General features: G+C 48.4%; 3 protein-coding genes across 3 annotated transcripts; all 3 read left to right on the forward strand.

The window, feature by feature from the left end:
• Positions 1 to 226: 226 nt before the first annotated feature.
• Positions 227 to 565, forward strand: Aspvir_000778 (cytochrome b-c1 complex subunit 10; the record flags this gene model as incomplete). Its single annotated transcript, XM_043265912.1, has 3 exons — positions 227 to 240; positions 351 to 498; positions 557 to 565. The coding sequence occupies 3 exons, from the start codon at positions 227 to 229 to the stop codon at positions 563 to 565; spliced, it is 171 nt and encodes a 56-aa protein (XP_043121847.1).
• A 1282-nt stretch (positions 566 to 1847) lies between these two features.
• Aspvir_000779 (amino acid permease) lies at positions 1848 to 3658 on the forward strand (the record flags this gene model as incomplete). The annotated part of the gene is made up of 3 exons (XM_043265913.1): positions 1848 to 2094; positions 2155 to 2266; positions 2326 to 3658. 3 exons carry the CDS (start codon positions 1848 to 1850, stop codon positions 3656 to 3658), a joined length of 1692 nt encoding a protein of 563 aa, XP_043121848.1.
• Positions 3659 to 11550: 7892 nt separating this feature from the next.
• Aspvir_000780 (uncharacterized protein) lies at positions 11551 to 13278 on the forward strand (the record flags this gene model as incomplete). Its single annotated transcript, XM_043265914.1, has 3 exons — positions 11551 to 12337; positions 12402 to 13175; positions 13253 to 13278. 3 exons carry the CDS (start codon positions 11551 to 11553, stop codon positions 13276 to 13278), a joined length of 1587 nt encoding a protein of 528 aa, XP_043121849.1.
• Positions 13279 to 13797: the final 519 nt, after the last annotated feature.

A 13797-nucleotide genomic window follows, 5' to 3' on the forward strand; every position in this document is an offset into this window, starting at 1 on the left:
GAGACCTATGAACTGCCCAGACCGTGGGTCAATGGTTTGTGCATTGACAAGTCATCTGGCCTCCATTGATATGTCCGAACTGGTGATTTGATGGGCCTTCGTCATTCAAAAGCACAGCCTGGCTGTCACAGAGCGACGAACAATGGAAACAGGGCTTTACTGACTGTGGTGCTTGATGAAAATTAGGTACTATGTTCCTGCCCACTTCGGGGGTGTGAGCGCCAACATGGCCACCAAGTAGTGAGTCTCACCTTTGGTGTTTCTGTCAAGATGCATCTATGAGCGGACAGGCTTCCGGAAACCCCTACGCGCTCTTTTTTTATTCCATTCTAATGTGCTTTGATGCGTAGCGCTAGCATTGCTGCCACCTTCGGTGTTGCTGCTGGTACCTTCGCCGTCTTCTTCTTCGGTGAAGTGCCCCGCGTGCGCAACGACATCCTGCGCAAGGTTCCCTTCCTTGACGAGTACTTCGACCGCAGCATCCCTGCCGAGGACAACGTACGTACCTTTGAATCGCGCGAGAGGCTGTTGTGACGATTTGCTGACCGTTCACTAGCCGTTTTAAACGTCTTGCAAACTTCCGCGCCGTTTTCCTTGACCCGAGATGCCACCTGTATGGTTGGTCATCTGCTTGCGTTACCGGCTCAGTGGTGAAAACAAGGAATCGGTACTGTATTGTGTAGAATAGCGATGGGTTTTTGATAGCACATAGACACGCCTGGTCACCATCAAGTTTTTCTCCTTCTCTTTCCTTCTTTGGCACGGAAATAAGGCTCAAAATGGCAAGCAACAGCAACATATAATTATGACTACTATCTCTTCAATCTGTCCAGGGGTCCTAATATTACACTAGTACAAGCGACCTGAGGCTTTGGAGGTCTTTACTGCACGGGTAAGTTCAGCATCGACGCCACACTTATATAGGTCTGTCATCATCTGTCAAGTATCGTCGCATCAAGCCTGTCGATTCTTTTCCCACATAGGCAGGTATAACCTGACGAGCAGCTCAAGTCGAGCTACTTAGCGTCTTCCGGCCGCTTTGACTCCGTTTCCCCGTCATCCAACGAAAACGAACAGGAGCGCTTATCTGGCACGCGTATCTCTCTTCCTCTTATCAGCCACCGTGACTCTACGGCAAGTCCAACGGAGCTTATTCAACTCGAGGTATTGATAAGGAGTTCTACTCTGATGTTTCCTGGCTTGTTAAATCTCCATTTGACTTTCTCGTCGAATCGTTCCCCAAGCTTTTTATGAATCACCACCGCCTGAAGTTTCCCCCTCGAGTATGGACTCTCCGCCAAGCTTTGTCTTAATGCATGACTGTGTAGGATATCTACGAGATCATCCATGCCTTTTAAGCAATAAACCAACAGTAGGGCGGGGGATTTATTCTTATTCGACATGACACTCCAATACGACCCGCCGCTTGTCGGTGACGATCCCGTCGCAGCTCAGATAGTCGAGAGCTCAGCGTGACCAATGCGCCAGCGTATCAGATCGCGGACTCTTCCCCTCATTCTTCTTAGTCTTTCACGTTATCTCCCAGGTAGTTCGGTCTCTTTATCGACAGCAATGGCCCAAGAGTTTGTTTTGGTGCCAATGGGCGGGCTTTATGGTCGGTGTGGATGATTATATCTACTGCTAGGTATCCCTGCCTTTTTCTGTTGAGTGACAAGTGTCAGCTCATGCAAGGTGGTATCATCAGAACTACATTTGATGGTTACACAAAGCTGGATTCGTCTGCTTTAATAAGGTAATGAGACTCCTTGAGCTCTTCCTTTCTGCTACCACGTTATTTTCCTCTGTGCACACGAGCAAGACCTGCAGTTAGACTTGAAGTAGACGCGATGTCGTCTACCAAGGTCGCTTCGAAACAGGCGGTTTATCAAGATGTCGACCACGATCCCGTCACGTCTGTATTGCCAAACGGGGATATCCCGTACACGGATCATGAGATGGACGCGGATGAGCGGGTGATTGTGGCCCTGGGTTACAAGCAAGAATTCAAGCGAGAGTTCTCTTTGTGGACTACGTTCTGCGTCAGCTTTGCCGTGCTAGGGCTACTTCCCTCGTTCGCGAGCACTCTATATTATGGTAATAACACCTCGCTCTCCTATCACGGTGCATCTGCCCGGCACTGACAGTGACTTGAAGGAATGGGTTATGCGGGAACAGCAGGCATGGTCTGGGGGTGGATCATCGCCATGGTCTTCATTCAATGTGTGGCAATGGCAATGGCTGAACTATGTTCTGCAATGCCGACAAGGTGAGTTGATTGGATTTTTGCTTGTATCGTCGATGGAATGGGATGACTCAGAGGATTAGCGGTGGCTTGTACTACGCAGCGGCAGTTCTCGCTCCTCCAGGATACGGACCCTTTGCAGCCTGGCTCACAGGTTGGTCCAACTGGATTGGTCAAATCACAGCAGCGCCATCGGTAGATTTTGCATTGGCGGCGATGATTCTGGCTGCTGCCTCGATTTCCAACCCGGACTATGTCCCAACCAGCTGGCAGACGTTCCTCCTCACGACGCTGATTATGATTACCCACACCTTCATCAGCAGCATGCCGACGAAATGGGTCGCGAGATTCAATTCGTACGGGTCGACCTTCAACATGATGGCTCTCGTCGTCGTCCTCATTGCTATTCCTGCGGGTACGAAGAATGAACCAAAATTCAAGCCGTCGAAAGAGGTATGGGGCACCATTACCAACGGGACGGAGTTTCCGGATGGCGTAGCTGTGCTCATGACCTTTGTCGGTGTCATCTGGACCATGTCAGGCTACGATTCTCCTTTCCATCTGAGCGAGGAATGCTCGAATGCAAACATCGCCTCGCCGCGCGCCATTGTGATGACCTCTGGGGTCGGCGGCCTCATGGGCTGGTTTCTGCAGCTGGTCGTCGCCTACACTGTTCTCGACATCGAGGCCGTAATTGACTCGGATCTCGGACAACCTTGGGCATCGTACTTGCTACAAGTCATGCCGCGCAAAACAGCCATGGCCATTCTCGGACTGACCATTGTCTGTGGGTTCTCCATGGGCCAAGGCTGCATGGTTGCGGCGTCGCGGGTGACCTACGCCTACGCTCGCGACGACTGCTTCCCTTTGTCACGGATCTGGAAGAAGGTCAACGAGAGGACCAAAACCCCTGTCAACGCCGTCTTCCTCAACGCTGTCCTGGGTATTCTGATGTGCCTTCTTATTCTGGCGGGCGATGTGGCCATCGGAGCCTTGTTTTCCATTGGCGCCATTGCGCAGTTCGTCGCCTTCGCCATACCCATTTCAATTCGGGTGTTCTTCGTGGGGAACCGTTTCCAAAAGGGGCCATGGCACCTGGGGCCATTTGGTCCGGCGATTGGAGGGCTCGGCGTCTTGTTTGTTCTCTTGATGGTGCCCATTTTGTGTCTTCCCAGCGTGAGAGGGGCGGATCTGACGCCTGACCTGATGAACTGGACATGTCTGGTCTGGGGTGCGCCTATGCTGGCGGTGACTATCTGGTGGGTCATCGACGCACGCAGGTGGTTCAAGGGTCCCAAGATCAATGTGGAGCATGTTATCCATGGCGTGGAGGCGATTGTGGATGTGAGGGTGGAGGTGGAGGATCAACGGAGCGAAAGTCAAGATGATGCAGTGAGCAAGTCCTCGAATATGTAGTCTATTGGTAGCGACTTTATAACTATCATGTAATTTCTCTTGATAACCTACGTATGTTGCATGTTCTTCATATTCTTATAATGGAATGCGGCAATACCAGAACAAGTACATTTTTTTTTCAAAAGAGCTTACGTGCAACACCCAAGCGACAGTTGGTCTTGCCTACAAAAGCAGCGAGATTTATATATACACATCAATAGGGCAGCAACTCGAACTGTTTTGAATCCCCAATACGTAGAGCCATGGCCAGAAGACGAGGTCTCTTAAAGATATTGTTCCTACGCCCACCACAGGATCAGGACGAGACTTCCTCAGAATATATATATATCCCATTTCTGCGTTCGAACGCCATAGTATTGTCTAATCTCACACACTGCATTGCCCCAAGATACGTGATTCTGCTGCCACTGCATCTAACCAAAGGTCCCACCCGGCTTTCCCCCCTGGCCACTGAGAGCATAGGATGAGCTTAGCAATAACATGCATGAATTCACTCTACCGACTATTATTCTACTGGCTTAATGCAAGCTCCGCACTCCTCACTCCATCCCGGAAGCATGGAATATCTGCAGCGCGGACGATGGCTGCGTCGGTAGGTGTTCAAATCCCCACATAGCAAGCGGGCAACGTAGTCAAAATAAAGGAATCTAGACTAGACTACAGCCGATGGATCGCATGGCAGAATTGAGTCCAGTCGTGCGTCTGGAATAGAGATATTGCATTCGACTATGGATCTCATGATTCATGAAGCCCATTTGATTGTCCCCGTTCCTCCGGTCCGTACCGTGTCTCTGTCTATATAAAGTACTCAGCGTGATCCAGCTGGCCCAATGTCCACCTGTGAAACTGATAAATATAGTAACCTCTCTGTCTACTCTGTCTCAGATCTATCTCCATTTACTTGGGGAGATTCAGGGGCAAGTTAAGCTGATTCTACTAGACTACTTCATCAACTGTTATTTCACACGGCACATTATATAAATCACAAAAGTTTTATTCCGGGCTTATGTTGCCGAAAACCAATCCGACAGAGTGGTCCATCGCACATGCCATGCGGAAGACTGCTATCCTCTCACTGAAAGCGCGGCAGCCCACATGCTCGGGCTACAGGCTACAGGCTACAGGCTACAAGCTATCGTAGGATCCATTGCAACACACTATCAACTATCCAACCATGGGGCTCAAGGAGGTTATCCAGGCTAGGAAAGTATAATTTTCTCCACGGCGTGTAATTTACTCGATTTGTCGATCATTGCGCCATTTCGGTCTCAGGATTGACAGGGGTTCAGTATAATACTCGCTTTATTGTTATGACCTAGAGGGGTAGGACTTCCAGGTTATTAGCATCTTGTGACTTTGTCAGAATAGACTGAAAAGGGGCTATTAGCTGTACGGGGGGGGCTCGTATATTTGGGGCATTCTCTTAGGCAATAATGTCCGTATCTACGCTGTACTCCTTAATCTCGACTCCTTAATGTCCAGAGGCAGGGAGAGTGCCAGGCCTGAGGGGCTGCGCGGTGCGGAGTACCTTCTTCGTTTCTGTTACTTTATGACGCGGCTACAGATGATAAGAGGCGGCTGAGACCGATGATCTGATACACTAGAACACTATAAATCCCTCGTATGATACTAAATGCTGACCCCTAAGGTAGTCTACGTCTCAAGATGATCTACCATGTAAACTGTAGATTGTTAGAGATCCTGTAAACAATGACGTTGGCGGGGCTCACTCCGACAAGTCCATCCAAGCGTAAGCAATATGCAGATAAGCTGATTACCCAGCTATGCAGGCAAGATCACCCAAGACCAGCTAAACACCATTAGTGCTAGCCCAGGGCAGATACTAACCTGAACCCCTCAACAAATCAGACAAATTCTGCGCGCACAATTACCCAACCAAGTCAAGACTCCGCTTGGCATGAGGTGTGTGGCGCATCCGACTTGGAAGTTTCTAAATTTTCTTATTGGCTGCCGTGCTGGACCTGAAAACTGGGCGATCCAGACAAAGTCTTCGGCTTTACTCCGGCTCATCTTACAGGGCAAAACTACCGAGGGGATCCCTGGGCCGAGAGAATCCCGGATGGGTCGGAAGGCTTCGTGACGGTCTGAACGATTTGTACTCATGTAGGTAGAAATCTGAGCGGTAATTGACTGCGGGATGTTTTTTGTCAGTCAATCTTTGATGAAGCTTGAGGATATTTGGGGCAAGGAGCATTAGACGCAATCGGCTCTTGTTTCGTTGGGACAATGGCTATTTGAAGATTCGCATTACGCAACGAACGACGGAGTATGGACTAAAGGGAAACGTCTCAGGCGGTTAACATGGCTTAGTACAGCCATGTAACTCCCAGTCCCAGTACCTTGATGAGTTGTCCAAGGTTCGGTGGAAATCGTTCTCTGCTGAAAAGTCAAGCAATCAAACCAAAATTATGAAACAATAATAATGATCCTGAGGAGATTGTCAAAAGAATCATACTCAGCGGGATATGGTACGGTAAAGGCCTCAAGATACTCCGTACAGAGTACAGAATAGGCCACACCGCCAAGTGCCAGCTGCATATTGGACGGTTAGACCACCCTTTGAGTTGTCCTTCCGTGGAAGTTTCGATGAGCGGACCAGGGCTTCTCCAAGTGGAGCTGGATCCCTTCCGGTTACCGGGATTGGACCGCCACATTGGGCGAGCTGCATTCTCCATCCTGGGTAGTGGGATGCATCACGCATCGCGCTATCATCCTCGGACATCTCACATAGGCAGTTGGGCCCTGGAGTGATGAAACGTTGTTGTCCGTAACCATGGATGCACCGTAAGTGGCAACTCGAGCGAGGAGACAGATTTTGACTCGCAGTGCAATAATGTCTGTCAGTTGCTAACGAATTGGCTTTTGGATTGACTTCCATGAAATCTGAGTTCCATTTCAGCTTTTTGTGGAAGTTTTATTTGGATGATTCCGTGTATCAATAGGAGATCATATTGTATAACTGATGACAACTATTGATCATGTCGTGGAATTCCTCCACCTGCATAGAGACCTAGGTACACCATTGTTGATAGTCCTCTGTTGTGAGATGGATTGGCGGCAGCCTAACAGGGGAGGTAGGCGGAATTTTGTATGAGACACGAATATTGCCGCGCTCTTTCCGCGCACCGTAGGACGGGAATGTATTAGGATGTATTACGGAGTACAGTACGTTGACTGCCCTGGAAATAGCTTGAAATCATGATGTATTTGAATATTGAATCGCTGATTATGCAAAGGAGTGATATGCTCCTTCATTCCACCTTTCATTCGTTGTCTGATGGGTATCATTCTTTAAGACCTACAGATATTGATTTAATTATTCCCAAGGCAGATCAGATAGGCAAGCTTGAAGAACGATCTACTTCTGTATGCAACGATCCCGCCTCTGGTTGTGCCGTTCCGGTCCACAATCGAAGCGGGAGAAGTTCCCAGAGAAACTCTCCTGGTGGAGAATAACCGCCGGCCTTGTTGGGTCTAAAAGATGATGGGCCCATCTCATGATCTTGCAGTTGTAGAACTAGACAGCTATTATCTAGAGACTTCTTGACAACAATAATAACTTCTATCCTGGTCAATTGCACTCGGGTTGATCAATTCGATGGCGGTCTGGTAATTGATTTGTAACGAGAATAAAAATCTCTCAGTCTCTCCGTCTATTGCCGATATGATTCATCATACTTTCCTCCTTGGGATGGTGGCGAAAGGCCACGACACCAGAACCAAGGATGGGCTAATTACAATTGGACGGTTTGGGTCGAGCTTCTTTTTTGGTCGGTATTTGAGTCGGGCAAGTACGTAAGGTACTTTACAGTGTAGATACTGTAGTCGGTACTGCCATTCTCCGTTGCATTCTAGGTACCTGGTTGCTAGATACTATTGCATAATTGCATAGACTTACTGGGAAACATTGCGTGGCATCATTAAGATTGAATGGAATCCGAGGACAAGAGTTGATGTTTATATAGAGTCTGGATGGTCTTTTAAAGGCCGACGACAGTGATCAGCCACCATGGTTTGGGGTATTGTTGTATGAATCTAGTCATAGCTGCCTACATACTCGCACATGGTCATCTTTGTTGTCGTTGTTGTCGTTGTTCTTAGAACAGAGCAACATACTCGCTTCTATTTTCAGCTCGAGGGTCGAGAGGTGCGAAACCATTGCAGTCTCGTCCAATGGAATTGATATAACCTCCTGCGAGAACCAGACCCATGACATGGTACTTTGGTCTTATCGAATTATCTTCACGCCCAATCTATATGCGTGAATCAGGAGGAGGAATCCAATTGCATGATCATATTTACTGAAAGCAAACTTCAATGCGGAGTCCCGAGATGCATATTATCTATGTGAGCCGTTGCGCTCCACAGTAGTGACACCGCAGAAAAGACAGAGGTCTAGACAAGACAGTAGTAGTAGTAGTAGTAGTAGTTGGTACTTTGTCGACGACAACTGGTCATGAGTCTTGATGTAGACTATCACATTGGCAGTCTGCGAAATATTGTTCTGGTATTTCGTACTTTAAAGACTATTCGCTGTCTCAATAGGTGTAAGTGACCGCAAGTACTCCGTACAGACCGGTCCATAATAATATATTTTCAGCGAAGCATTTGGTTTTGTCTATAGGCGTTGATATCGCCAAAATAACTGTGCAAGGCACCCCGTGCTGTCAGGTAGATCTAAATATGCCATAAGATGGAGTAGGTGGGCTATGACCCATATTCAGGATGATCTTGTTCACTGAATCTAGGATCCAAACAATGTACCACTCCACTCACCTTGACAACTGTGATGGCTATGATAAGGTTCTCCCACTGCGAGCTACCATCATCGCATGTGGGATCAATGTGGATGTGCCATGAGGATCCCGTTGAGCCCCTGAAGAACATCTGGAAGGGCGGTACTGTCAATTGCGGAGAACTGGTGCAAGAGCTGGAGTCCCTCCACTTGAGCTTAAGCTTGATAATATCAACGAACTGCTGAGAGACAACAATCGGACAACATAAGGGCTGAAAGCCTGCAATGATAGCTAATTAGAAGCACAAATAACTTTGATCAGCCACTTTGGGTCGCTGATTCTCCGTATTCGGTACAAGCTAAAGATGAGAAAAGAACTGAATGCGATCGAAGCAGCGCTTGGGAAGTACGGTTACGTATGTCCCTGTCGTGGACAAGATAATACCTATCAATTATTATTAAATTATTAGATACCTAGGTTCAGCATGGAATCATAATCCTTGTCTGAAAGCAGCATAGACCATAGGTTAAGTTCCTTCCAGCCTCCCACAACAAGGTAGCATGCATGGCGTAGGGCGAATGGCTTGCTTCCTCTTTCTTCCGCGCGCGCCCCCCTCCCTTTCAACTTTTACTAGGATCTACCTAGGTACCATCTTGGTAATGGATAATCCTCATTCTACTATTCTCCTAGAGATATATATTTCTTGTTGTGTAAGTAGTCAGCTGCATAGCAAGTGGATTATGACTATATCGGTAAAATATACTTCTGTACTGGAGTTCTGAAATCAGGATAATAATGTCTGATGCCTGTCGTCGTCTGGTGTTGTCTGATTGCGCGATAAATCAGAGGCCGAAATCTAGCCCGAACAGAAAAAGCACACAACCGCTTGCGGTTCTCGCTCAAGATTGGCAGGCTTCTCAAGAACCCTGGCACGTCACTTGTGAACAAGTCACTGCCAAGTATCTTTTACGTGTCGATATGCGGCAAGTGTACCACCATGGTACTTCCAGATGACTGTCTTCGGAACACGCCCGACCACTTCCTGTAAACAACCACATTGGACATCGAATTATCGCACGGATTTGGATGATTAGCATTCGAGGTGAAAATTATTGGAAGCCGGAATCATACGAAGATTTAGAAATCATCATTACTACTTAGTGATAAAAATCTCACTAACCAAATAACAATTACAATTTCATCACGATTTTCCCCTGCTTGCCGCCGCTGCCAACTAAATTCAATTCTGCATCCTCCTGCTTTCCGGATGGTCAACGTTCGGAATTAAATCTGGTTAGGTGCTGAGCCGATTTTGCCGTTTTCCCTGTGTTGGTAAGGAAATTCATTGGATGTTTCTTTTCATGGCTTGACCGTTTCCATACTTTAGCAAGGAAAAGAATGATAGACTAACTACCTAGGTACGGTACCAAATGCTGGAAACTTATGTCACAGAATCACAAGTCGGCAGTATGCGAGCATTCGACTTCCAATGATCTCAAAAATCAGAAATTTGTATGATTTGGTATGGTAGAAAACCCAGGCATTCTTTATCTTTAACAACCCTCGAAGCTCGGCTCCTGGGATGCTGGATGATCGGGAACCGGACGAAGCACGAATCAGGTCAACGGCACACAACTGTTCCAAACGGTAAGGTAGGTGCTTGCTTGGGTACCTACTATTACAACGTACAGGACTCCGTACCTCCCTGCGATATTTATGAGTTTAGAAGTTTGATATACTTGCTTGAAGTCGAAGTTAGCAGTTTGGACCTCTGCAGGTCTTCAATAATCATAGAAATAATAATTGAACGTAAAATGATGGTAAATCATCCCGTTGTCTGAATTATAATTTGTTGTTTTGCGCTTCTGTAACCGTTTTCCGCGTTTTGCCTCCCAGAGTTAGTTATGATCGGCCACCGCCCGTCCTCGTCGGTATGTATGTAAACTATCTGATCTCTCGTCCTTTTTCTTCCTCTTAACTATCTATTCGTCTATCGTCTATTCCTTTCTCCTTTCTCCTCCCCGAAAGGTGCCAACCAATTTCCTCCTGGTAAGTGTCCCTGCTCAATTCTCTCAGTTCTTTTTGCATTCTGATTTTCTCGCGCGTCTTTTTCCTCCTCCTTCTTTTATACTTTTCGCTGCCGTCGTTCGTCGCCCCTCCATTCCCCGTGACCACTGACCAGACGGCGACACCGTACGTACCTTGGTGCTGTATTGAATTTTTATCTTTTTTATTTTATTTTATTTTTATTATTATTATTTCACCCTCTCAATTTTTATTATTTATTATTTTTATTTTTTGGTTTAAAAAAAAATTTTCTCTCTACCTTTTCCTTTTACCCTTGGTCTTTTTCTATCAAACTCATTGTACTTTTTCTTTTTCCCTCCCCCTTCCTCTCTCTCCTCCACTCTCCTAAACTCCGCACCTATACGCGTTGTTCTTTACAGCCCTTCATCTGTTGTTGTTGAATCAGACATCGTCCTTATCCGAGGATCCTGGTCTCCATCTCGCGCATCTATTGACGCGAAGCAGATTTTAGCTAGTATTCTGCCCACTCTAGCACTGCTGGTTGTGCTAGACCCACTTGCACGCCGCTTCCCTGGTGGATACAGAACCATTGACTCTTCTGACAACGTGCGGATAAAAAGAAGTTCCCACACAACTTGATTTTCTTGTGGGTGACCGTGGGGAATTCAGATTAAGCATTCGACTTCAATCCTGACACTCTCCTTCTGCAGTGGAGTCGAACTCGATCCTGTACACATCCATTGTTGCTCCAGCAGTAGCATCCTCGTCGCTGCTTTTGATTGTTGTGAAGGACCGCTTTTCCGTCGCAACCGACCTTGTCCTACCCTACTCTCTCCGCGTTACAGGAGAGAAAGTCTCTCAGATCCTTACTGGAAGGACAAGTGAAGAAGAAAAGTCTAAGCAAAGGAAAGGTTTTCACCAGTTGAAGCTGGGTGAAATTGAAAGGATCTCAGTAATCTGCTGAGCTTCGCTTCCCGTTCAAAAACGTCAGGGAAGAGTGATTGTCTTGGTCTGCGATCGATGACCGGGATACTGTGAACATTTTGTCCAGTTCAGCCCTATCATATCTCCCTCTCGCGTCTTCGCCGACCCCTCCTCCGCTTCATGATGGATCCCAGATCTCATCCTTCACGGCCCCCATCCACCAGTCTTCCTCAAGGCTCCACGCCTCTTTCCTCGACGCCCATATCGAGCATGTCAATGCCTCAGTACACCATGCAGCCTCAGTACCCTGTGTCTCAGCCGCACACCCTTCCTCCGCTGCAGCCTCATCATAGTCAATCTCCTGCCACTCATTCCTACATGGGTCATCAGCCGCCATACCGGCCGGATCTGTCGAGGTATCCCGCGTCTACGCATGATGTTTACGCGTCGTCCGCTGCGCCCATCATGCCTCATACCACCGTGGGTAGCTTGCCACCATCAACCTTCCTCTCCCACCACAATCACCAAGCGCAGGCACAACAGTCACAGCACTATCCTCCTCCCCACAGCGTGCTACCCCCGGCTTCGAGCGCGCAGACTTACCCGCAACCAATTGCGCCCGCTCCGCCACGGGATCGCCGCCCCGACTTCAATGGAATGCCTTCCGGCGCTTTCAGCTATCCCGACGGCAAGGCTTCGCCTTGGATGAACCCCGATCCGGTGGCAGCTGCTAACGGTACCGGACATTATGGTGCAAAGGAGCCTCCACGCACTCAAGTGGTTGGATCTCAAGGCCGACGTGGTATTCTTCCGAGCGTTCCGGGTCGCGCGACTCCTGTCACCAATGGTGTCAATGGTACCGCCAAAAATACGACTATCCCGGCCAAGGACGCGGACGGAAAGTTCCCTTGCCCTCACTGCAACAAGACATACCTTCACGCTAAACACTTGAAGCGCCATTTGTTGAGACGTGAGTATTCGCATTTCGATTATCATTATCAGGCATTGACTAATCAAATTTCACCTTCTTCTAGACACTGGTGATCGCCCGTACATGTGTGTTCTCTGCAAGGACACGTTCTCTCGCAGTGATATTCTGAAGCGCCATTTCCAGAAGTGCTCCATTCGACGCGGTAACCCCACAGGGGCGACTCACTTGTCGCATCCTCAGGCACATTTGAAGAGGTCTCAGGCTCAAGCTGCAGCAAATACTGCAAAAAGTTTGCAGGAGGAAGTCAGTAGTACCGTCCCGCCTTCCAATGGCATCGCGGGTACGACTTTCAGCGAGGGGGCCGTGAACGGGAACGGTCTGGGCGCAGCCCGACCAGGTTTCACGGACCAGCAGCCTCTAGGCTTTACGATGCAGTCTGTCAATGGGTTGAGTCGTGGTCAGCCAGACGACGCCTACGCTCATGGACAAGCTCATCAGAGAGCATCCTGGATGGCTACTCCCAAGCAGAACCCGTACCTTGTGCAGCCTGGCACCGAAGCACCTAACCAGCAGCTGAATGTTGACCGCCCTTCCCTTGAACAGGCGAAACCCTCTGTCGTTGATCCCAAGCGTCCCATGATGCCTGGACCCGATCCGAATCACGCTGGTGGACTTGACTGGACCTCCATGTTCCAGCCCGGAGCCTCCGATGGCTATATCAATCAGGTGTTCCCCCAGTCCATGGCATCCGGCCAGGAGCCGATTCAAGCTCAGGTTGAAACTGAACGAAAGTTCTACCCTACCACTACGACGGCTGGCCCTCAAGAAGGTGGAATGAACGGTTTATACTTGGCTTCGACTACTCTCAGTGGCGATGGTAAGTAAAATGAGAACGCGCGTGGCGATGTCCGAATAAACGTTTTAAGGATGACTTTCTAATTTCCATTCGTCCAGGCACCGTGCAGGCTGCCAGACAATAGTCAAATGGCTGAAATGGATGGTTGCGACCCGACTACTAGTGAAGCCTGTGGATATTGTTCCTTCAGGTGTTCCTCTGGGCTTGATCTACCGTTTGGGAACTCATACGAGGTGTATTTTCGCGGCTTCTACAACAAACGGTCTTTTCCTTTTCTGCTCCAAAAACGAAAGGTTTCTTCCGGTCAGCATTTTTCTACGGCGAGCGCAGTATTGCGGCGGTTCTGAATCGGGTTTGATTTTCTCCGACTCCATTACAAGTGGCAGATGAGTCGGTGTGTGGTTTATCCGGCGTCCACAAATAGACTTGGGCATGTGTTATTGTGTTTTGTGTTGTTGTTCACTTCCCTTATCCCATCGACGCGACATTCCTCAGGGGAAGGTTGCCGTCGCCTTCAGGTCTTGATTCGCATGACCTCCTTGTACTTTCAAACGCCGAACGGGCGCGGAGAAGGACAGCGGTTGGGGTTCCGATTGCATCACTTTACGGCCGTTCAGATCCGCATTTCATTTCCCTGTCGACC

Source organism: Aspergillus viridinutans (genome assembly GCF_018404265.1).
Source record: "Aspergillus viridinutans IFM 47045 DNA, scaffold_1, whole genome shotgun sequence".
In the NCBI taxonomy this organism is placed as follows: domain Eukaryota; kingdom Fungi; phylum Ascomycota; class Eurotiomycetes; order Eurotiales; family Aspergillaceae; genus Aspergillus; species Aspergillus viridinutans.